A 24,184-nucleotide genomic window follows, 5' to 3' on the forward strand; every position below is an offset into this window, starting at 1 on the left:
CCCTTTCTGTCACCCAGTGCTACTTCCTGCACCCCATAAATATCATCTAGCACCTCCTTTTAATTTTATAATAAATGAAAATCCTCAAATTACCCTTCTTTATTCCCCTCTTTTTGCACCCATCAATTCATTACGGTTGTGTATTACGGATGACTGTTTATATTTTATTATTTTTTTTATAACGTCTGTATATATTTTTTATTTCAGTGAAGAGCCTTCTTCAAGTTATAATATGCATATTTGCCCATGTTTGAATGCACATAAGGGATTGGAAGGATAGTTATTAGTTAACAAGTATTTTGTACGTAGGCTAGTTGTGACCAATTTGCTGTTCAAGTGGCAACTTGGCATGGTAATGTGACGTTTCACATAAAAAAAAAAAAAAAGTAATCTGCTTAAAGAAAAATATCCAATAATGCAAGTTGACATGTTGGTATTAGACCAATCTAACGGAGCATTTTTTTAACTTAGTTAATTATTTTGCATCATCTTCCTTTTGAAGTTATCATGTTGGTCCACTATCGACAATTTTACATAAAGCCTTGGACATTGGTGTTCACCCATTAAACAGATAACGTCCTTCAACTACCAATTTGTCTGCCCAGGAAGAGAGTTTTTCATAAACAGGAATTAGATTAAAAAGCTTTCTTTCTTAAGATTCAAGAGCACCAAATTATTGATTAGTTATTTATATCTTAATCGGTTATTCACATGTTCAGTGGACCATCAGCATTATGCTGCCTTGTTGAGTGGTCTGGTCACAATCATTTGAAGAATTTGAATCAGATGGACATTTTTCTACACATCAGATATTTGCTTTTTGTATTCATCAAGACAGCAATTCTGAAATTCTTGGTCCAGCTTATCCTGTCATGCTGACAACAGCTTTAAGATCCAATCAATTCCTTTTCCATAAGGACAGAACTGCAAGTTCAAAATAGGTTTAATTAATTATTTGATCCTTTACATCACATGTGCTAACTTTTTGTTTTAGTTCCTATGCCTAAAAACTCTACCTTCTTTTACCAGCATTTATTTTTACATTTTGATCCTTATGTCTTTATTTTATAACGGTTTTACATGTCAAAAAACTAATAACAGAAACTAAAACATAAAAAAATACTCCTAGAATCTAAAACCTATAGTTTTTAGGTACAAGGACTTAAATAAAGAGTTGACACAAATATAAGGACTAAATGATTAATTAAACCTCTAAAATATATCTTCTTGGGTTTGTTAACCTTTAATTATTATTACTTGCAGAGAACAAATCCAGAAAAATTGTTCTTCAGTTACAATTTTTTGTTGTACCATAACCACCATTAGAGAGCCGAGGTTTCAAGAAAATTTAGTTAGCAGAGGTAATAAGTAGAGTCTCAAGCTCTTGATAGACATGAGATGAGACATACATATACTAATCGAACGTACAATGATCAAAAGATGCTATATGCTATGGCTCTATGGATGCTCATTGTTCGTTAATAATATCAAAGTGGTCAGAGTGGATTGGTTGATTCCAATGCTAACTAGTCCTCACCTTGCATTCATGCATTTCTTTTGACAACCACACGATCTCGTGGACGTGAAATCACATCAATTCTAGACAAAACTATTTTTCTTGAAGTTTGACTCAAACAATTATATTAAAAATACGGGACTCATTTTCAATTTTATTTGCATTTGTATGGGTAAATAAGTAATTCCAAGAATTTCGATAACTAAAAAAAACACAATATTTATCTTCCACTTGATATGAGAATTGTAAATAATTTAAATCCATAAAAATGATATAATTATCATCCAATAACTAAAGTAGGTGAACTGAAATATAGAAGTTGAGACTTGACAAGCTAAAAGTATTTAACAAAAGGAAAATAAGAATTAAAAAACATTTAGTCAATTATCAAGATTTATATCTTCTAGAGTAAAAGAAAATACGTAAAGAAATATTTCTTATTTCTTCTTTTCTCCTTTAGGATAGTTAATACTTAATGCACTCTTCCGTTTCTGGTTCTGAGAATTTTGGACAGTTTGTACTTAATTAGTTGGATAAAAAAGTAGAGGGGTTTGAAACATATATGACATCCACATGAATTTGAGCCTTCTTAGAACCTCACAATCTTGTAATAATAATATCCACATACGGAGACACTGCATAAACAAACCAAATAAATTGAAAAAAAAAAACAGCACAATAATACATGAGCTTATCCACAATTCTAGGAGTGCATTTTCCGCAGTTGTTTGTTTAACAAGAATTTACACAAACAAACATAACTGGCTAGAATGGCCCTGGAGAACTGTTTGCGAGTGACCACAGTAGGCACAGCCACACCCCAATGCTTTTCTCCATTTTTTCCATCTTCAAGGGATAAACTTGTCTTCCCAACTCACAGAGGTTTCAAGAAATCCTTGCAAAACTCAACACTGTCATACCCTTATCTTTACTCCACCGGTGCTGCCTATAGAAAATCCCGTTTTGTTTGCAATGCTCGTGAAGCAGTAAATGAAGGTAATTAGTTAATTATCCACAATTTTGCTAGTTTTCCCAGTTGCTTGCTACCTTTTCTATTTCTTAGTTAGTACTAAAGCTATGTGTAGATAAATTTATCAATAATTACTTTATACTCGTATAAAGTAAAGTTAACTTATAAAATGAACAAACTTTTAGAAATTAATTTATGAATAAAGTAATTTTTACTTAGAAGAGATTGAATTCATTTTACCTTCTTATTTTCTTTTTTTATAATTATTTATCGTGAAGCATATTCAAATGGAACCTGAATAACCTTTTTTATGACATGGTTTTCCTGTTTAAATCTTCATTATGAATTTTAGCCTCTTAAAAGACGCTTTAAAAGAGTCTCTTGCAAATAGGTGAAGAAGTTGAAGATATTAAACTGGATAGTCTAGTTTCAAAAACTACAATAGAATGTGTTTTGTGGCTGGACTTATACTTAGCTTGGCATTGTAATTAAAAACTTCAAGAACAGTTATGTCATTACCGTGCTTGATTTCATGCAGACATTTCCGCATCAATGTATTTGCTTGAATGAAGTAGCAGATTGATTTTCTAATTTCATCTTGAAATTGATGTATAAGTTTGCTTGTACTGAATTCTGAATTTGTTTCTCCATAGGGCATAAGAATGCATTTAGGTAGCAGTTTTAAACCACACTCAAGCTTTAAGTGACTTAACTCTCTATGTGGTGTCTTGTCTAATGAAATACTAATACATATGTTTGATCAAAATTTGCGCAGTTAAAGTGGTGACTGACTCAAGCTGGAACAACCTTGTCATTGCAAGTGAGACCCCTGTGCTGGTAGAGTTTTGGGCACCATGGTGTGGTCCATGCAGGATGATAGCACCTGCTATCGATGAGCTAGCGAAGGAATATGCTGGAAAAATTGCATGCTTTAAGCTTAACACAGATGATTCTCCAAACATAGCAACACAGTACGGCATCAGAAGCATACCAACAGTTCTGTTCTTCAAGAATGGAGAGAAAAAAGAAAGCATAATTGGTGCAGTTCCCAAATCCACTCTGTCCGCAACAGTGGAAAAATACGTTGATTCATAAACTGAGAAAATGATAACCAATTGCAAGCATTACAGTGCAAGAATTGAAGGAGTGGAATGGAAGAAGTGACAACAGTGACATTGCAAATTTCATTCTCTTCAATTCTTTTCCATGCCTTAAATGGCAATAGATAGTCTGTTTATAAGTTTAAGGACCAACTTTCCTTTCTGTGGTTTGACACTTTTAAGTAATACTTGTACCCTTTTTTTTAATTTTGTAAATGTTACATTGGATAAACAAACTTCATTCAATGTTTGAATGTTGATTACTTCCTTGTGCATACGAACTTCAAATTGATCATTGCTTGGGACAATATCAAACTATTCCCCCAACAACCAGTTGCTTTTTGTATCCCAAAACTTGTCACCTTCCTCTAGTGTGTGCGTATATCAGGTATGAGTTTGTGACAGCTCATAAGAAAATTTAATATAAAAAGTTACACTTAAATTCACAAGAAAAATCAGCCCCATCAGCCACACAACCAGCCAACAAATTTTCATTTCTTATATATAAAATCATATATTAGCACAGTGGCCAACGCCCTATGACTCTACCCAACCCAAATACTTTCTGCCATCATCAGGGGCCGAAGGCAAATACCATTGCTCATGTTGCATGAGCAACTGTCAAGAACCACAACATTCATATCATCTACAAAGGCTCTCAAGGAGAAGGTTTCCAATCAAATTGAAGATTATTAAAACCACCAACTGCCCCTAGCCCACTAAGTAGTTGGTTTGACAGATCTTGTTGATGATTCATAGCTTGATCCCGGGCAAGAGACGCCATTCCTCCCCTTCCATTCATGATTGAATTATTTACCATAGCAGTTCTGATTCCATTAGGCATAGCGGATTGACCAAGACCCATTGTGCCATAATTACCAACCCCAACGCCTGAATTACTGTTCATTGGGCCGTTACCCACCAAGCCATTGCCACCATTTAGCCCTGTATTGGCACTCACTGGAAGAATACCACTTACATTCTTCACATCATTTCCAAGAGATCCAACACCGACCATTCCACCATTGCCATTAATCTGGGAGGACATCATCATCTCATGTATGATTTTCTGGACTGAGCTTTGAGCATCACTAGGGTCAGGTTCACCAGAAATAGATGACTGCTGTTGTTGCATGGAAATATTAGCTGGTGAGTTTGTCGTACTTGTGTGATTGGCAGATGTTAAAGCAGGGTGAGATGTTTGTGGGGGGTTGTTAGAAGAGGACGGTGTTGGTGATTGAAAAGGGGACGAGTTTGGCTGGCCTTGTGGCACTGTACTGGAGGAACCTGGGGAAGGAATCTGAACAGAACTACCTCCATATGGACTGCTTGCATTGTTCATTGAATTTTGTTGTCTAGAATTCATAGAGTTCTGGTGAAGAAGACCAACAATAGTGCTTGTGGTTGTTGATGTGGATGCTGGGTTGACAGAGTTATTTACACTAACCATACCATTGCTAGAAGCAATTTGCATGGCAGCAGCTCGTACTGAGTTTTGATCACCATTTGAGTTATGGGCCACCATTTGTTGTTGTTGCTGCTGCTGTAATTGTTCTTCATGCTGTTGTGCTTGACCACGAGGTCCAGCTGAACCACTTGTTCTCCTAGGGAATTTTGCTAAGCTCTCTGAGAGATGGAAAAGAAAAAAAAATCCATTAAACTTATCATGATCAAATAGCTGGCAATAATTATTAATAAATGAAAACAAAATCTTCATAACAAGAGAGAAAAATCCACTGTATAAGTTATTTCAGATATCACAGCAGAATTGGTTTCCCATATAAACAATGTCATGTAAAACATAAATGATTCCATACTTGGGACATAAAAAGCACAATATGGAAATGTTTAGCTCCTCAAACAAGTTCAGTAAACTTTCATCAGCATCTTGACCTCAAACCTATCCATTACCAACCTTACTGTCTGCAAATATTAAATGAGTGATTTATTACACATCCTTCACCCTCCAAATAGACATGAGAATATCTTAAATATTAGAAAGTATCAAAGACATCGATACCAGGCTACAGAAACAGGATTTAGGCTAAAGTATAAAACTAAATGCAGCAAGACTTTCAATTTCTATACAGCTGCTCTCTTTTTAATAACGCATTATTTATACACACATTCATATCCAAACTTGCAAATAAGGAATAAGCAAGTAAATTATTAACTTACCCATAGGTCCAGTCCCAGTTTCTCGGCTGTAATCTATCAAGTCTTTCATACTATTTACCACTTCTGATATCTGCAGTATAAACAAGTAAGAAACAATACACTAAGTTTGTTTTATTCACTCAGTATATGAATAGAGTTCATTGGAGATTATCATCCAAATGAAACTCAAAATTTCCACGTAAATAAATCATTTACTCTCTTTTATATACAAAATTTGTAGCCAAAAGGAAAAGGATGAACTTTTTTACTCTTTTTGGTCAAACAGCCAGAATTCCTGATTTATTTAGCCCCTGATAATAACTCTTACAAAAAATACAGATGTCTATTCATTAACCAAAATATAAAATCACCACCAAATATCAGCCAGCAATTACTGGGCCCCAATTCCTCACTTAGGATATCTTGTTACAAACATGAACTGGAACCAGCATAATTGCTATATTTGCAATCACATTGAGAGAATCAGAAAAACCAAGGCAAGTGGGGTGTTCTGTTCAAAATTTCACAAAATAACATTTCAACAGGTAGGGATATGATGGTAACACAAAAGACGCGTAATGGTGCCGGAAAAAGAAACCAAGTTCAATTTGAAACATTGAACGGAAATAAATACACAATTTCCCACAAACAAGTAGATTAAAATTAAACATTGAAAATATGTGGTAAGCAATGTCTTAAGAATGGAACACTACCTGTAGGCAGCGCACATATCTCTTTGTATATCCTAAATCATTAACCAATGGCACTTCTAAGGCTTTAACCAACTGACGGGCTGATGCAACAAACCTGGAAAAGAGGTGTATAAAATTATTAGAAGAAAAAACAGAAACTTTCATAAAAGGCAAACCTAATTAATTTAGATTTAGACCAAAAAGAGATCAAGAAAAAGGACTAGTGCAATCTAAAGTGTAGACAGTAGACACAACACAACCCGCGAAAACCAAATATACAAAAATAGAAAATGGTTGTATGAAGCATGTAACATGTCCCTGAATGTTGTGACGGTGAGACTCACATGCAAAGGCACCACTATTCCTCACAGAAGCAAGACCACTCCCATAATAACCAAGGAAAAATATTTTCATTGAGAATGAAACAAAATCAAAATATACAAATCTATATGTTAGAAACAGATAGGCCTAACTCCAAAAGGCTAATAACTGAAGGAAGGAGGATTGCCCAAGCCCTATACGGAGTATTCCTGGGCATTTGTGGGACATCTTAATTCTCAATGCTATTTTCAAGAACAGGTCAGCCATGGTTTATCATATACAAGAGAATTGACCACCAAAAAGATCTAAAAAAAGAGTAGAACGAATTGCAGAATACATTTCACTAAGAGCATCTCCAATCCCAAACTCATTCATGGGTTCTAAGCCTACTTTTCGTGGACCCTATACAACCACTTCATATTGAAGAGCCTCAGTAATTTTTTACTCCAATGATGAATTCACTTAGAACTTAAATTGGGTCCCACATATTACCTCACATCTTCATATTTTTATATTTATTTCAAGATAATCCAATTATATTTTAGTTTTGAAAAAATAAATATACAAAAAAAATATAGTTTAATAAATTTTTCACAATATTTTTAAAATATATATATATATTAAAAATTTATGAAATTTTTTCAAGCCTCAATATTAAAAGGGAATCTAATAAATATCAAAACAAAAGGTTTCAGCTTTACACAGCATAAGTTAAAAGTATAACTGGTCACTCAAAGATTAAGAAATTGCCTGAAAGAACATTAAGAAAAATTACAAACATTTCAAAACACAGCAAACATTAATAATGACAATAAACACAGTTTAGTCACACACACAAATCTAGGGAAAACAAATACAGAGCACACAAATAAGTAGGTGAAATCGCTCAAATCCATTGTTAAGGTTGCAGAAAATGACAAATCAAGATCTGAGCACCGCAAATGCAGCAGAGAAACTCCCAACAGCAATGTTGTCAAGATCAGCAAGAGGTTTGCAAGATTGTAAAACGTGGGATCGTAACAAAGATCATAAGATCCTACCAAAAATATATTTTGATACAAAAGTATGATAAATGATAGTATAATTAGCTAATACATATAATAATATCACTTACAATTCAGTTAAAAAATTAAATAGCTATTTTATACTTATTCTATTATTTTATAAATATTGTACAAGTATTATTAATTATTAATATCTCAGTCTATTCTATATTTTATAATAATTATGGAAAAATATAACAGAAAGTGAATATAAATGAAAATTAAAGAATAAAAGACACAGTAAAGAAGATATCTCAAATAAAAACCAAAAGAACCAAATCATGAGTTTTGTGGTGTGGGGGGAAGACGCTGGAGAGAGGTCGTGGCTGAAAAAGAAGAGTTTAGAGCCACAGATGTCATGGTCTGGTCTGGTGAGAACAGAACGTAGGAAACAAAAGAAGGCAAAACACAGCAAATCTCACTCACAGTAAGCAAAACAAGAGCACTTGAGTCAAAGTCACAGCAGGCCAGAGAGAGGGTTGGGTATCAAAGCCTGATAGGCTGAACACACACCACATACACAGCAGCAAACAATCGTAGCAGAGAGAGGGTCAAGTCAAGACTGAGAGAGACTAGTAGGAGAGACCGAGAGAATTGAAGAGGGGAAAGAGAAAAGCTGGGCAGTGTTCATCTAGGTCTGAAAATGGGGAGAAGCAGAAAATATTAATTTAGGGCAACAAAGAAATAGGATAAACAAACTTGGTGGCAAACTGGATCTGCAACCCGAGCCAGAAAAACCTAGCTAGCGAGATTGGAAAAAAAACATCCAATTTCAAAATTTTGATCCAGTCTGACTACAATCTTCAACCCCACCGCTTCACGATTTTACTCACAATTGAGCTCAGAAGTGGGGAGCAAGATCGTGAAATCATGTGAGTTCACAATTTTACTTGCAATCCAGACAACACAGGCTACGGGAGAAGATGCAGGCGGGGGAGAAGAAAGTCATTGAAGAGGCTCCGGCAGAGAAGAAGGTAAATGATAGTTAGTTTCCTCAAGTTGAATCTGAAACTAAAAAAAAAATGTTTCTTTAATGACAAGATCGCAGTTCTTATGAAAGAACCGTTCTTACACAAGGAGTCCAACTCATTGAACTCCAATGGTGCAAATCTAGAAAGAACCAATTCTTATTTGTAAGAACGGTAGAAGCAACTCCAGTTGGAGTTGCTCTAAAGGAGACAAACATGATGAAACATTCTTATGAATCCCGATTCAAAAGGAAGTAAGTCAAGTTTTAAAGAAGGCATGCATCAGTATAAATAGAAAATTAAAACAAGACTCAAAAATTAACACAGAATAAACGCAAAATGGACTTACATATTGCAATTATTTTGTAATTCTGGAACAGATACATTGGGTGTTGCATTTTGAGTAAAAGACTGGTATTTTTGAGCAACTGCTCCAAGCTGACTAACCTGTATATATATAATGATGATGATAAGTAAACACAAGAATAAACACATGTATAATATCTAAATGCATAGCCAAGAACTATAGTATAAAACCAGCATTACAAAAGGCAATCCCAACAAAATGTTTCCAGCAAAAATCTCATCAAATGCAAGTCTCAAAACTTATTGCAGACCAACAGTCATAGGATAATCATCGAGACTAACAATCAACAGATAATAAATGGGTTTATTAATCAATATTCAATCAGCCAAGTATGTTTATCTTTTTAACTAAACAGAGAATCTAATCTAATAGTTATAATTACAAAGCCCTCTCATAATGCAATTACTGGCAACCTGTGGTATCAACAATCTCCTGGGTATGAGTTCCTCATGGCGCCGAGCACAAAATTCCCAAGAACATATCTGCAAATGAAATAACAAACAAGAGAATGCCAATTAATCTTTCTTTCATATTAAGAAAGTCAATAATGACAATAAAATATAAGCATTTTTCATTTAATATTTGAATGTTAATATTTCTATAATTGTATTTATAACCTTCAGGTCTGGAGAGAAAACTATTCGAAGTTGGCCATCACGAACAACACGAAGTTGCTCAAAAACACTTTCTTGTATTGCTTTTGCATAATCTAAAACAATCTGACCAGAGGAATTATGATATTCACGAGGCATGTCAACATAAAGTAGTTCTTCCAAAGTACCACTTTCATACTTTATCTTGAAAAGCCGTGGAAGAACCTCAACAGTTGCTTCTGGAATATAAAAAATGACCATTCAGAAAGTGAATAGCACTACTCAATCACATTTACATATATTTGACAAATATTTTAAGATGACAGCATTCAAACAGTGAACAACCAAAAATAGACTGAACAGGGAAATGCAGAAAAAATAACCCCAAAAAACAAAACTTACCAAATCCACGGCCAGGCTTGCGATTACATATTTCACAGTGCCATACATCCTGAAAATATTTAGAGAATTCATCTTTTAGGTTAAAGTTAAACTAATGTTTAGCATCAATGAAACTACTATATCTGGTTCCTTGAATACCATAAACCATAAACTAGGCGTGGCAACATTTAAGAAAATAGTCACCCAAATCCTGATACACTACAAATGACAATCACAACAACAAAATCAAGATGCCAATCACTGACACTGAATATAGTGCAATCAAACATGCCATTAGATAATTAATTCATGAACTTGGATATTATAAATGTGGTTATACAGGATCAAGAATTAGTTTATAAGGTTTTCTAGGAACAGACCTGAGGGAAAACTCCAGTTGTTTGTCTCCCACTTCCATACATTGAAACACACCATTTCTTCTTGGCATTAGGAGCAAAATACTCAGCAACAAACTTTCTCCAGAACTCAATATTATTATCCTACATAAAATCAAAGTGTAAATATCTCTTAATAAGATGTATGACTTACAGTTTTACACACACAGATTGGTTCTTACTTCAGGTCTATGTTGTTGCTGATACATGTAATGTGTCAGCCGCCTAGCACACATCCCTGGTTCATATGCTGGCTTCGCAGGAGATCTCATAGACATATTCTGCTGTTGAAATTGTTGTGGTAGTTGGGACCTTTGTTGAGGCATTGCCTTCAAGAGCTGTTGCTGCTGGTGTTGTTGTTGTAACTGTAAAAGCCGGTGATGGCGCAAAAGATTGATCTGGGCAGCAGCAGCCTGAGACGATTGACTTGACATGTGGAGAAACTGTTGCTGTTGCTGTTGTTGCTGCTGCTGCAAAAATAATGGTTGATCAGAATGCTGAGGCTCCATTTTAACAGGTCCCAGAGTTCTCATCGTCTGCATTTGTTGTGGTTCCAACTTCACTGAAGCAAGATTCCTCAAGGATTGCAACTGCTGCTGCTGCTGTTGTCCAAGTTGATCGTTGCTTACCTGCTCTAGCTTTACTGGTCCCATACCACCTATCCCTCCCCGAATTGATTGAAAATGCGGCTGTGGCTGCGGCGGTTGCTGTGTATTCAGAGGGGCAGAGAACTGTTGCATTGACTGCTGACCGTGTTGGAAATTTTGAGGTTCAAGCTGTTGGGAATGCTGTTGATCTGGCAACAGCTGGTTACTGGAAGGGTTAGAAAATTGTTGTCCCTGACCTTGACCAGAGGAAGCAGCATTCACTATACTTGACTGTACAAATGTGGATGAAGAATTATTGAAGCTCATTCCATTTCCAACACTGGAGAGCGGATCTGTTTCAGCTCCAGTATCAATTGCTCCACGCTGGCTGCTTCCTGGACCAGAGAGCCCGGGATTCGGAACTCCATTTGGGAAAGACTGATTCAGTATGGAAGTCACATTGGACATATTTCCCAGAATGTTCATATTGTTGAACTGAGTGCGTGGTGAGACGAGTGAAGGGAAAGACGACTGTGGTGGCATGGGACCTCCTTGAGCTCCTAGCATTCCCGAATTCGATCTTAAAAGAGAAGGCGAAACAGACTGGGCACCACCAATGGGAGTGGGTGGCCCCGGAGGCACCATCTTTTTCGATATCACGGTCTTCAAGCAATCACCTAAGCATAACAACTGAGTTACTTAAAATACAAGTTCAACAAACTACAATTACACAAGAGCTTGCCAGAAACTGGGCACATTGACGACGCTCAACCCAGAAAGTACTATTTGGATCCCGAGTTCAAGCCCAAAGTCTTCACTATGATCCAACAGAAGCAGGTGGTGTTGAGTTTTACCATACACAAGCCATACACCAAAAAAAACCAAAAGCAAGAAACATTATAATTGCGCTACCTCCCTTAAATGAGCAACCTCCAAACAGCTCTCGCATGAATCTCTGTACAACTCATGACTTCTCAGATCCAACCCATCAATCAGTGCACTCAATAATACCCAATAAACCAATAACAAAAAAACAAAGCCCAAAAATTTCAACAAGCAATAGTATCACACTGAACACTTTAAAAACTTGAAAATTAAAAAGAAATAAAAAAAAAAAACTTTAATCAACTTAAGACACACATCTCACACCGAAATCAATAAAACCCCAAGCTACAAGTTCAGAATTACCATTTTTCAAAAGTTCGAGCTCAATTAAAAAAGGGAAAAAAAGTGTAAAACGTAAACTTTCATAAAAGTGGTGACAAAAATAGCAGCCGATCGAAGCGTAGCTGAAGCGAATCAACGATCCAGAGCTACAAATGGGGCGCAGCAATTGAGGGAAACAGAGACAGAAACATAGGCGAAAGGGTCAAACGTTAGAAGTGTAACGTTAAAGACTTGCCATGACTCACCGAGAGTTGAAAATTGCGAAATTGAACAGTAACAGAATCTGGGAACTGATCAACGAACTGAGAAGGAACGAAAAGGCTCGAACTTTCCACTTGGGGTTTCTGAATTCGCATCCACTATTAAGTGTCTAGGGTTTTCTCAGTGCAGAAGCAGCATCGTCTTTAATCTCAGTGAAACAAATGCACTGTTGCTGTTGTTACTGCTGCTGCTTGCCGTGTGTTTTAGAGAGAGAAAGTATTGAGAGAGAGAGAGAGAGAGAGAGAGAAAAGGTCATTGCGGACGTCAAGTTCGTATTCGATCCGATTGAATTTTCTTCATTCTTTGGTCCTTTCTTTTCGCTTCTATTCCCTTTCTTTCTCTCTCTTCCTCCTCTGAAAAAATGAAGTCAAATACCATTCTACTTCTGCGCCTCTCTTATGCACATGCACCATGTTGTTGATCATCATGATTCATAATAATGATGTTATCTCATCAATATCCCCTGCGCATCAGTATCATTATCTCTAGCACATAGTATTGGCTGAGTGGGTAAAGTTACGGATGTGTCCTTCGTTTATTCTTTTATTTATGGAGTTAACCCCCCATTTCCGAGCTTGATGTGTATCGTGCGGTAGCCAATCAGGTGTGGTGATTGGTTTCAACTAGAACTGGATATATTGTATTTGGATAATCCATAACTCGTTTAACCTATTCGTTGAGCCCATAATTTAAATGGATTTCTATTTTTGGTAGCCTGCAACCATGCTGTTTAGCCCAGCTTAGCCCGCATTCGTAAAATAAAAAATAGAAGAAAAAAATAAGATTTAAATATATTTTTTATTCTCATAATTTAATTTTTTTTCATTTTCTTCCCTATAAAAAAATTATTTTAATTCTTGTAAAATATATTTTTTTCTTAAAGTATGTTAGATAGTGTTTTGAATGGTAAAAACAGTTTTTTGAACAATAAAAAAAAACATTTTAAAGACAAAAAATAAAACAAACACATTTTACAAAAATTAAAAAAAATTACAGGATGAAAATAAAAAACATTAAATTACATGGATCAAAAATGTATTTAAGACAAAAAAACAATTTAAAAAAATCCCTTGTTCATTATTCAATTCATTTATTTCATTTACTATCCTTATTCATAATTCAATTTATTTTCAATTAAAATTCTACAAATTGTAAAATTTTTATGATCCAAGACCACGACCATTTTATGTCTAGTCTAGTAGTCATACTTGGTAAATTAGGCATTATTCAATTAAAGGTAATCTCAAAGAAGAACGAGTTACTGAAATATGATTCACCTTGATCGAAATTAGCATTGAAATTAGATTGTGAAATACAAATGATGGAGAAGGATGACACGCTTAACTGGTTTTAGAGAAGAAATGGTGGTTGTGTGGTTGTGCAACTCTACGTCTAAGGGTGGTCGAAAAAGGACAACAGCGATAGTATGAGTCTAGTCGAAGTGTAAGGGATGATGGCAATGCAACTTGGGAATAGACTTTATGCCAAGCACTCAAGTGTAAAAAAACCTAAATCCATGAACAAGTCTTCTAAGCTTTTGAGTTTGAGTGTTAAACAAGACAATGGTCAGGGTGCACAGGTGAAACAACTTGTGCACCATGCCAAAGTTTATTTTTATCATTGGATATAAATAGTTTTTAAAGTTAAAGGTTATGATTTTTTTTTCATTTTTTTTCTTTTTTCCCACTTTATCCTCTTGTCCTTATCTCTCCCACTTCCAGCAACAACAAACACATTTCATCGTCACCATAAAAAGCCAAGAGTTGTCATCAACGACACCACCACAACAGCGCCATCTAAGGAAGCACAACAACGAAATCACTAGAATAATAATGGTGAAACCACCATGAAGTACCAAAAAGCCCACCACTAACCAACATCTCAAACTCACCACCAATCATTATTGCAAACCCATTGCAAGCATCGCAGCTGGAACAGAACGACTCTCCCTCTCTGTTAACTTGTTGGTAAGTGCACCAATTTGTCTCGAGTAGTAAAATACTCAAAAGTCTGAATGTCGAATTCACATGAACTTTGTTTATACTTAGATTGATGCAAACCCAATTTACAGGCAAAAGATAAGAAATTTAAATGTAAAGTTTAAAGAAAGTAAGAGAGAGGAAGGATAAGAAATTTAAAAATAGAAGATTAGGAGACAAGATAAAAATTAAAGAGATAAGAGATTAAATTAAAAGATAAGAAATGTAAAAGATAAAACAGATAAGATAAGAAAAGTAAAAGATAAAGATAAAGATAATGATAAAAAAAATGAATTCAAAATTTAAAATATGTTAGAGTCTAGCATACTAAAACTACTTGTGATACAATGTTGATTATTTTTCTTTATCTAATGTTTTTTCAATTTTCACTCATATCTATTAAGATACTCAACCCTGATCTCTCACGAAGAAGAGCCTAATTTATCTATTGTCTCCTACCTAAATCATTTTGCAAGGATAGAATAGTAAATCACATGAAGTATGGAGATGTAACAGAGGCAAAACAAAGTGCACTCGACACTCGAATTTTCCTTTTACTTTACTACAGTTGTGACAAAAATGTGAAGCTATGAACACAACAAACAAAGAGGGACTCAAAGTGACTTTTGGAAAATTTGAGGGACTAATAAAACTATTTTTTTAAAAGGACAAAAAAATAGTTACTCAAATTTAAAGGACGAAAAACATATTTAAATCTAATAAGAGAGACAAAATTATGAGTAAAAACAAGTGAGAAATAATATACCAGGTCTACGTAGTTTTAAAGTTATTTCCACCTTATTTCTCCTCTTTTGAACATTCTAAATTAATTTCATCTATCACACCAAAGTGAGAATAGGTACAAAGAGGGTGTTTATGCAACACTCTAGTGAGAGGTCATCCACCCTAAGTGAAACTTAGCCTAATGAACTAGGGGTCCGTTTGGAATGATTATAATTTTTTGAATTTTGATCTTTAAAACAAATTTCAAAACAAAACACATCTGAACTAAAATGAAGCTAAAATTATATTTAACTTAACTTCAAAACACTTCATTCAATTCCAAATCAAGAGAAAATGAATTGTGAATTTAATTTTTAATTTTAAAAAAATACACTCTTACTACATTTGATAATAATTTTTCTTGTTATTGTCGTCATAAACAACAATGTCATCATTATCATTGTCATTCTTGTATTTTTTGGCATTGTCATTGAGCGAGTCCACCATCACCATCATCGATATCATCATTAACATTAACACCACTATTATAGAGATTGCCACCCTCACTACTATCATTAAAATGAATCTATTTGTTATTTAGATTTTTTATAAATTTTATTTAGTGATGTCTTGAACTTGTAACTGTTAAATGATATTACAATAAGCAAATCATTAGAATATGTTGTAAATTGATAAATTTTATTTAATAATAAAATAATATATTAAAAATATCATATTAACGTGTTAATATATATATTTGTAAGTAAATTGGATTAACTACATCTCTCACATTATTGAATTAAGTCTCCATTTTCATTTTTATTTACATCTTAGTCATTTCGAAACAAATAACATCATTGATCATTCAATTCACTAATTTAATGATATACATTTTTCTAATAATTAAATACTTATATAAATACACTTGTAACCTGACCTAATGGCCGAGATTTACGTTGACGTGGGTCCACCTCTGAAATCAATTCACACGCCTTCAACTTTATGTGAAGTTTTATAGTGCTGATAGTCACATTGTTAATGGCTTTTAGAATTACAGGACAAAACCTACATATATGGCGCAAGCGTTTCTGTCCCGTGTCCAATTCAATGAGCAAGTACAAACTGATTTGCCTTTTCAGATTTTTTTTATTTTTTATTTTTCGAACTATTAATATTACAAAGACAGCCTAACGGCATTGCATGGCTGGTCCAATGGGCTTAAATTATAAATTAAATAAACACACTTTTTAGATTAGCTTAAAATGCTACGGACAGTTAACAAAATGCTGCTATAAAGTTTTAAACTGGACTTTACATATTCTATATTTCACATAAATTGAAAATTATAAACATAATTTTTGTCCATTCATTATCTACATAAAATTAGTAGATTTGCATCACTTATAATACAGCAAGAATACAGTTTTTTGAGAGGAAAAAGACTGAAAATTTGGAAAACTTGAGAAGTATGGCATTTTTGTTTTCATTTTAGCCAGGGTTAAATTAGTGTTTTCTCTAATTTATTATTTAAGTTCAATTTCGTCTTTTAATATTTTTTTTAATTTAATCTTTTAATTTTTAAAATAGATTCACTTTAATGTTTTTTTTATTCAATTTGGCATTCTAATTTTTAAAATAGTTTTACTTTGGTTCTCTAGTTTTTTTTGTTCAATTGTCATCTAATTTTTAAAATGGATTTATTTTTTTTATAGAAATTTATATTTTGTGGCGGTTTAAAATTACATAATAGTAGTTTTAAACCAATACAAAGTGTGATTTCTTATAATTTAAATTAAATGATCAAATTGAATTGATTTAAAAAATTAGAGAATCAAATTAAAAAAAAAAACTAAAAAACCAAATTAAATATAAAAAAATAAATTGAAACACTAAAAACTAATTTAACCTTGTAGGGAGCTAAAGTTAACCATAATTAAACAGTTTTTAAAAGACGGCAGTTAGAATTAATTATGACAGTGAAATCATCTTATTTGCTATTGTCATATTTTACAAAATAATTAATTAACATGGCCCCAAGTATATAATATATATCTAGCCTTATATTATGAATTTGAATATTCATTTTTTTAAAATTAAATTAAGACAAAATCTATACTTTTCTTCTCATGCAATAAGATGTCATCCTCATTTCATTTCATGACATATGTTTAATGAAATTTATCGTTAGAAAAATTACTTTCTTTAACTAATTATGTAATAAAGAAAATTTTAGTTTCATTAATTATTTTAATTGATGCTTAAATTTTTAGATTCATAATAAATATAATGAGATATTTATAAGTCATGTTAAAATACTGAGTTATTAATTTGAATAATGTTTAAAAAATTGAATATTATAAAAAATTTATTACCAGTAAAATATTTTTTAGGACAAATTATAATAACACTCCTTAATTTTATATTATAATAAATAAATAAACTTGTATGTTGTGTCACTTGTTTTAAGAGAAATGAGTGAAAAAGAGAGTAAAAATAATATTATAAAATTGTTTGGCATGAATGAAATAGGAAGAAGAAAATTAAGTAGACACACAAAAATTGATTATGATACACAAATAATCAACCAATTTGGTCTTGATAGCTCTCTAAATAAAATGATCATGATAGCCATAAAAAGTCATTGTGATGCAAAAACAATCGGTGAAGTTATAGCCAGATCAAAAAAATTGATTATTCAATTTTAGTTTTGAAAATAATTTTTGTGAAGACAAAAATTTACTCGGTGGGTCTTACACCTTTCAAAGTTAACTCTTCGAATTTTCTTGTACCAAATCTACATAAGATATGTTTATGTGTCCTCTCGTATTTCGGTCGTCAGTTTTCAAACAGAGCTTAAAAGAGTGAGAACTTCACTCTTCAATTTAAGAATGTTAATTTTAGTATAAAAATAAATACACAAAGCATTTGCTATTTTGTGAATAATGTAAAAAGAAGGCATAAAGGAATTATCGTACGGGGAAAAGCATGTCATAAAATCTTCATTTGATTGAATAAACGACGGCGGCAGGGAGGAATGAATAGAAGTTGCAGATACCCTAAAACTGGGATGAAAGCATCAAATACGGTCCCTCTCATTCTAAGCCATAGTCATACTTGCTATTGGAGGAAACGTTGCTTTCTTACCAGTTTTCTCATATTTATCTTATATTATTATGGCTCATTGAGGCTAAATATTTAATAGAAAATGAGATAAAATAAAATACCATGTTTTAATTAAGAAGTTTATAAGGAAATAAAATATTTTTTTCTATTTTTATATTATTTGAAAAGTAGATAAATTAATAAAAACAATAAAATATTTTATTCTCGTTTCACTTTATATTTCAAATTTTAAAAATGATAAAACATAAATATTTTTAATGTATTAATTGAATTTATATTTATAATAGATAATATAAATTTATTTATAACTATTCACAAATTTTCAAAATAATATTAAAGTTTAACTTTGAAAGAGAAATAAAAGATGATAGATTAAAAGTAAAAAAATAATTAAGTATACCTATTAAGGTAAAAGAAAAGTAATTTTTGAAATAACTAAAATAATTATTTGACTAATGCGTAAAACATATATTTAAATAAAGAATATTAAAAACATGTAATTGAGTTTTTTTATTCAGTGTAAAACATGTGATTGAGTTGAGACACCAACAAATAATTAATCTCTGAATTACGTCAAATCGGATTCTGTTATATACCAAAAGAAAATGGGAATCGCTGTGGGGATCATGGAGGGAAACTACGGGTTTTTTTTGGGCAAGGTCTTCCAAATGATTTATAGTATTGAAGACAAATCTTTTAACATTCAACGCCATGATTGGTTAAGTTGAGAAAAAAAATTCAGCTGTCAATTTTTTTATTAATAATTAATATTTTTTTAAAAACAATCATAATTAGTCTTTGGTTTCTCCATCTTTCCAGTTGAGCCTAAGGTATTTTTTCAATGTATTTTGGACAGATTATAAACTAATCTTTGATTCCAAAATTAAGTCATCCTTCTGCATTTTCCAAAAACATATTTTTTGGAAATTAAACTCATATTTATTAAAAATAATTAATTATTTATAAAAATGATTTGCATTAATATTTGTTGAATTTTAAATAATTATTTAAAAATTTATATTATAAGTGATTTTTAATTGGACGACCTAATAAATTGATTTATTTATATTTTATTTTTAAAAAAATGTATAAGAATTTGTTTTTTTAAATAAACAATCTAATGAGTGGGGCTCTTAACTTTTAGACTTTAAGCCCGTTGCCTACATCGCTTTTCAGCCATTGATGATGCATTTCGTAGAGAAATCAACGGTTACGAATTCAAGGTACATTGATACACCCGAACCTCGAAAGACCATGGAATTCCTCACCCGAAATACAACACGCGAACATTCTGATTTCTGAAGCAGTTTCGAGTCATAGAATGGGATGCATGATAGTTGATGGTAACATGACATGATGATGAAGATGACATGAGTGTGATAAATTATAGATGGCATGAAATGCGTTGGGATTTGTGTAACGTTATTTGACGGAAAAACACAGTTATGTCAGTGAGCAAACAAACAGACATAACGCCGTTTAAGGATTATAATGCTATGAATATAAAGCTTATCAGGTGACAGTTGGATGATCTTAGCCTTAGATGCTTCAAAAGAAGATTCTTTCATCCACGTCATGAACAAAAGAGAATATAGATTGTGTTTGAAATATAATTAATTAATTATTTTATCAACGGAATTCAGTCCGAAGAAACTGGTTTTCACAACACCATGAATTAAGATTTGAGTTTCTGTTAAAAAAAAGTGTTCAGATGAATTTGATATCTAATCGTCTCTTGAATATTACTATTTTCGACCGAAATTAATTATGGAAAATCAAAAAATATATTTATATTTAGTTTATTTTATGGTGTAAATAAGAGTGAAAATTTTTTTTTTGAAAATAAATAACAAATAAAAATGTAAATCTTAAAAAAATTTACTGTTGATTTTACTTTTTTTTTTTTCATCCTCTTTCATCTCTACCAACGGAGCATAAGGCTTTGAGAGACGGTTAAAAAGAACTTATCAAATAATTGATGCTATGTTGATAAGCTATTTTTAGCTTACTTAAAAAACACAGAATAACTTGTGACAATAATTTACAATTTATATGAAAATAATTTAGTATTATTTTCTATTTAGCTATAGTGCTAGATTTGGTTGGATGGAAAGAAAGCCAAACACAAGAGAAAGAAATTAAAATTGAAACTGAAAGGAATGTTGAAGGAAGTTGGTCTCAAAATGAACAATTACACATCAATTAATTAAAGTGTTAAAAAAAACTTATTTCTACAAGTTAACTATTTTTTTTCTCTTTAGCAAAAAAACTTGATCATTTGTGATTTTTTCTTTTAGTTTTCTTTCCATCCAGCCAAACATAGTGTAAAAGCAATTTATACATAAGGTGTTTATATGGTAATTACTTATCTAATAAATGTTTAGCTAAGTTGTTTACTCAAACGTGTAATCTATCTTGTGTTTTAACTGTATTTATTAATAAATTTTTGCATCATTAATTAAGTAAAATAGTAAGAAAATCATAAAATTTAATTAGGTGAATTGATTATTATTTTGTTGTTGAGTTTTAGTTGTAAAATCAACTAAAACTTAAATTATGTCTTTAACAGATTGTGTAGACTTACGTTGACTTTAGTAGGCAAACAGCTGAATTTGTGTGACTTTAAGTGTGATAATTAATCATGCTTAGTCTTTCGAGAATTTTCGAAGCAATTTTGATATTTTTGATAAAATATTATTTATTTTGTGTCAAATGCATACTTTTTGAGGAGTAGCACGGAAGTAGAGCTAGTGGTAGTGCCAAAACACCATTAAAACTACTAATTATATTGTCCTTTAAATTTCAAGTTAAATAAAAAGACAAATGTTTCAATCAGTTTAATTTCCCAGAGAAAAGGAGATTAATATTCCTTTTTACACAGTTGAAAATAGAAGTCTATATCTAATTATTTTTTACAACCCCTTCAAATTAGAGGAAAGAAAATAGAGTATTCAACGAAATTGGATGATATATTCTATCACGTTTCACTCCATTTCATCATATTCCTCTAGATATTGAATTCTAATATCATTTCGTTTTTGTTTGGTTTCATTTCAGCAATCCAAATTCAGTCATCTAATTTATTTTTTAACCTATTACGTTTCATTGTCTATTTCTCTCTCTCTCTCTCTCTCACTTAAGATAAATTAAAATGGCTCATCTAATAATGACAGAAAGTTTTTTTTTTAATTATCGCAATCTTTTATATTGGGTTAACCAATTTTGGAGTAATCGTTTTGAACCAAACTAGCTCAATTTCCAAGTGATTTATCTATTATACGGAGTTGTATATTTTTTTATATAAATATTGAAATATTCGAAATTCATTCTTATTAAAATTTTAATATATTTTTTATTTTTATAAAACTAAAATATATTATTTTTTAGCTATATAAATTTGAATAAATTCAAACATGTGTGTCATTTTTTAATTTAAATTTCAAAATTACGATTTGTATTTAACAGCAATAAAATAAAATGCAAGAATTCACACCACTCCCACTCATCACCATACTCCATCCAAACCTCCAACCCGATGATCACCCTCTATCTCTCTCTCCCATGGAGAGACTGAACCTAGCTACGTTTTTACTGTGCGCCTCCATTATAGCCCATCAAAACTTAACACGTGCAGGCTTATGTGCACAATCATAAACACATAGGTTTAGAAAATCCAAACCTACATTCCAACAAAAAAAAAAAACATATTTATCAAGAATTTTATATGAATTCTAAACATTTTAATATTTATAAGAAAAAAATATATTTTATCCTTTTATTAAATGACTTGTATAACTGATTTTATCATGTATTTATTTTGGAATATTTTTTAAATTGTCAAGTAGAAAAAATGGGTTAATTTTTTTTTGTTAATAAAAAAGGGGTTTAGTTTCATTTTTAAGGACAAGCCATGACACGCTATAAAATCTTATGGAATAACCGTAATACTCGTAAATAGTATAATACTAGCATAAATGTTTCTAAAAAAATGTATAATACTTGCATAAATTGTTTCAAATGACCTTCACTAACACTATGATTTTTTTTTAAAGCAACACTATGATTTACTAACATGAAACAACTAAAAAAGTAGTAGGACATGTGACATGTGTTAAATATAATACCTTGCAGCAAAGGTGATGTGAAGAATGCAAGCATTGTTTATGAAGTATTGATGAGGAAGTTTTGCGTTCCTTTCTTGGTAAGGAGTACTGTACTTCCATATCATTTAAGACTAATTACATTTTGGTATGTATGGTAAGTACGATGATTTTTATATTAATTATTTAAAATTATATAAAAATAATTTTGATGAGTTAATAATGTAACAGTATTCTCATAAAAAAGTAATATAACAATTTCTATACTGATAATTTATAATAATTAAACTCAATTATTAAAAATGTCAATTATCTCTTAATCATCGGGCCCAGACTTATGCAAGGTTTTGTAGGCCCTGGTTTGTTCGGTATTTGAACCCATCGGCTTCAGTCACAAGTGATTGGGCCTTAAGTGGTTATTTTTATCATTGGGTCTTATAGTTTTGGGCACCTTACAGCAATGAGCATTCGAAAATCGAAACCATTAACTGTCTAGTCAAATCTATTTTGAGAAATACTATATTTTTTTACAGTTTTTTTTATATATTTTATCAAGAAAATATTAAATGAAAAAGTAAATAAATTTCATATTTTATTTAAAAAAACACTTGATTTTTTCCCCTAATAAATAAGAAGACCAATAAAAAAAGTCATCGGAGTATTTAGAGCACCCCAAAATTATACCCTAAAAAATTGTAAGAAAAAAGAGTAGACCCCAAAAAAGTTGAAGCTGTTTTAAATAAACATAATATGATAAGCAAATAATTAACAGTTTTTCGTAAATTGAAAATTTCTTAATCTATTCACCTAAAGTTGAATTTTCAACCCATTCTAATTGAGAACTGGGAAAACCTCTTCTGCTTCATTTTTGTTCCTTTTCTATTGTATAATCTTAATTTTAAGATAAATTATTTACCAAGTGTGTCTTAGACCAAATAATGCATAAAAATGAATTTTAAATTTTTTAAGAGTCAAGAACTTGATAAGAAAACTATTAGTATTATTTAAAATTATATATGCGTAGTTTTTTTTGTTTTTTTGTTTTTAATTTCCCTTGATTAATTTTTATAATGTGGTACTTATACATGGTTTTAAATTTGAATAATGCAAGTATGATGATATTTGATAATCTATTTTTACATGTTTTTACTTTTAAGAAATATCTCATTGATAATGACTTTTATACATCGATACTTAAGTAAGTCTAATATTTGTAAATATATAGTTTAATTTAATTTTAATATTAAAATTTATTTTTTAGTTCTTTAATTAAATAATTCCCTTCCTGTAAAGTAGTAAATCTTAATTAAATGTTTATATATCTAGCTAAAAAATATTTTATCATATATATATGATATAAATTTTCTATTTAATATATTATCTTGTATATGTTTAAATATTTTTTCTATAATTATTCAACTGATAAATATAATTATGAATGATTGATGGTTAAAGTAAAATGAAACTTTAATCAATTTTTCAAAAAGAAAAAAACATTTTCACATTTTTAGAAGTGTATATATTTTGAGAGAGAAGAAACAAATATATTGAGTAAATAATAATAAAAATAAGCTTAAATAACTTTCTGGTATCTATAATATGTTTTTTTTTTGCCTCAATTTTTTCTATTAGTTCCTTTTTTTTTTCATTTTAATCCCTAATGTCATTTTTTAGTCTTTATAAAATAGTCATCTTTGATATAAGTCTGTCTTATATTAAAAAGTTTCATTTTAGTTTCTGT

General features: G+C 31.3%; 2 protein-coding genes across 3 annotated transcripts; one reads left to right on the forward strand and one right to left on the reverse strand.

The window, feature by feature from the left end:
* Positions 1–2,246: 2,246 nt before the first annotated feature.
* On the forward strand, positions 2,247–3,726 carry LOC100305596 (uncharacterized). The gene is given in 2 exon segments (NM_001250731.2): positions 2,247–2,512; positions 3,262–3,726. Coding segments are annotated over 2 exon segments (546 nt in total). The 5' UTR covers positions 2,247–2,286; the 3' UTR covers positions 3,582–3,726.
* A 338-nt stretch (positions 3,727–4,064) lies between these two features.
* On the reverse strand, positions 4,065–12,947 carry LOC100799771 (transcriptional corepressor SEUSS). 2 transcript variants are annotated; one of them, XM_014776367.3, is made up of 10 exons: positions 12,503–12,947; positions 10,686–11,753; positions 10,489–10,608; positions 10,130–10,178; positions 9,752–9,966; positions 9,548–9,616; positions 9,117–9,214; positions 6,457–6,550; positions 5,765–5,834; positions 4,065–5,212 (listed from the first exon to the last, which is right to left on the reverse strand). In XM_014776367.3, the coding sequence occupies exons 1-10, from the start codon at positions 12,611–12,613 to the stop codon at positions 4,245–4,247; spliced, it is 2,862 nt and encodes a 953-aa protein (XP_014631853.1). In that variant the 5' UTR covers positions 12,614–12,947; the 3' UTR covers positions 4,065–4,244. The 2 variants fall into 2 exon arrangements, with proteins under 2 accessions (XP_014631853.1, XP_014631852.1); XM_014776366.3 differs by having other exon boundaries at positions 10,686–11,767; positions 12,493–12,947.
* Between the last annotated feature and the right edge of the window lie 11,237 nt (positions 12,948–24,184).

The sequence above is a fragment of the Glycine max genome, chromosome 6 (assembly GCF_000004515.6).
Source record: "Glycine max cultivar Williams 82 chromosome 6, Glycine_max_v4.0, whole genome shotgun sequence".
NCBI lineage: Eukaryota > Viridiplantae > Streptophyta > Magnoliopsida > Fabales > Fabaceae > Glycine > Glycine max.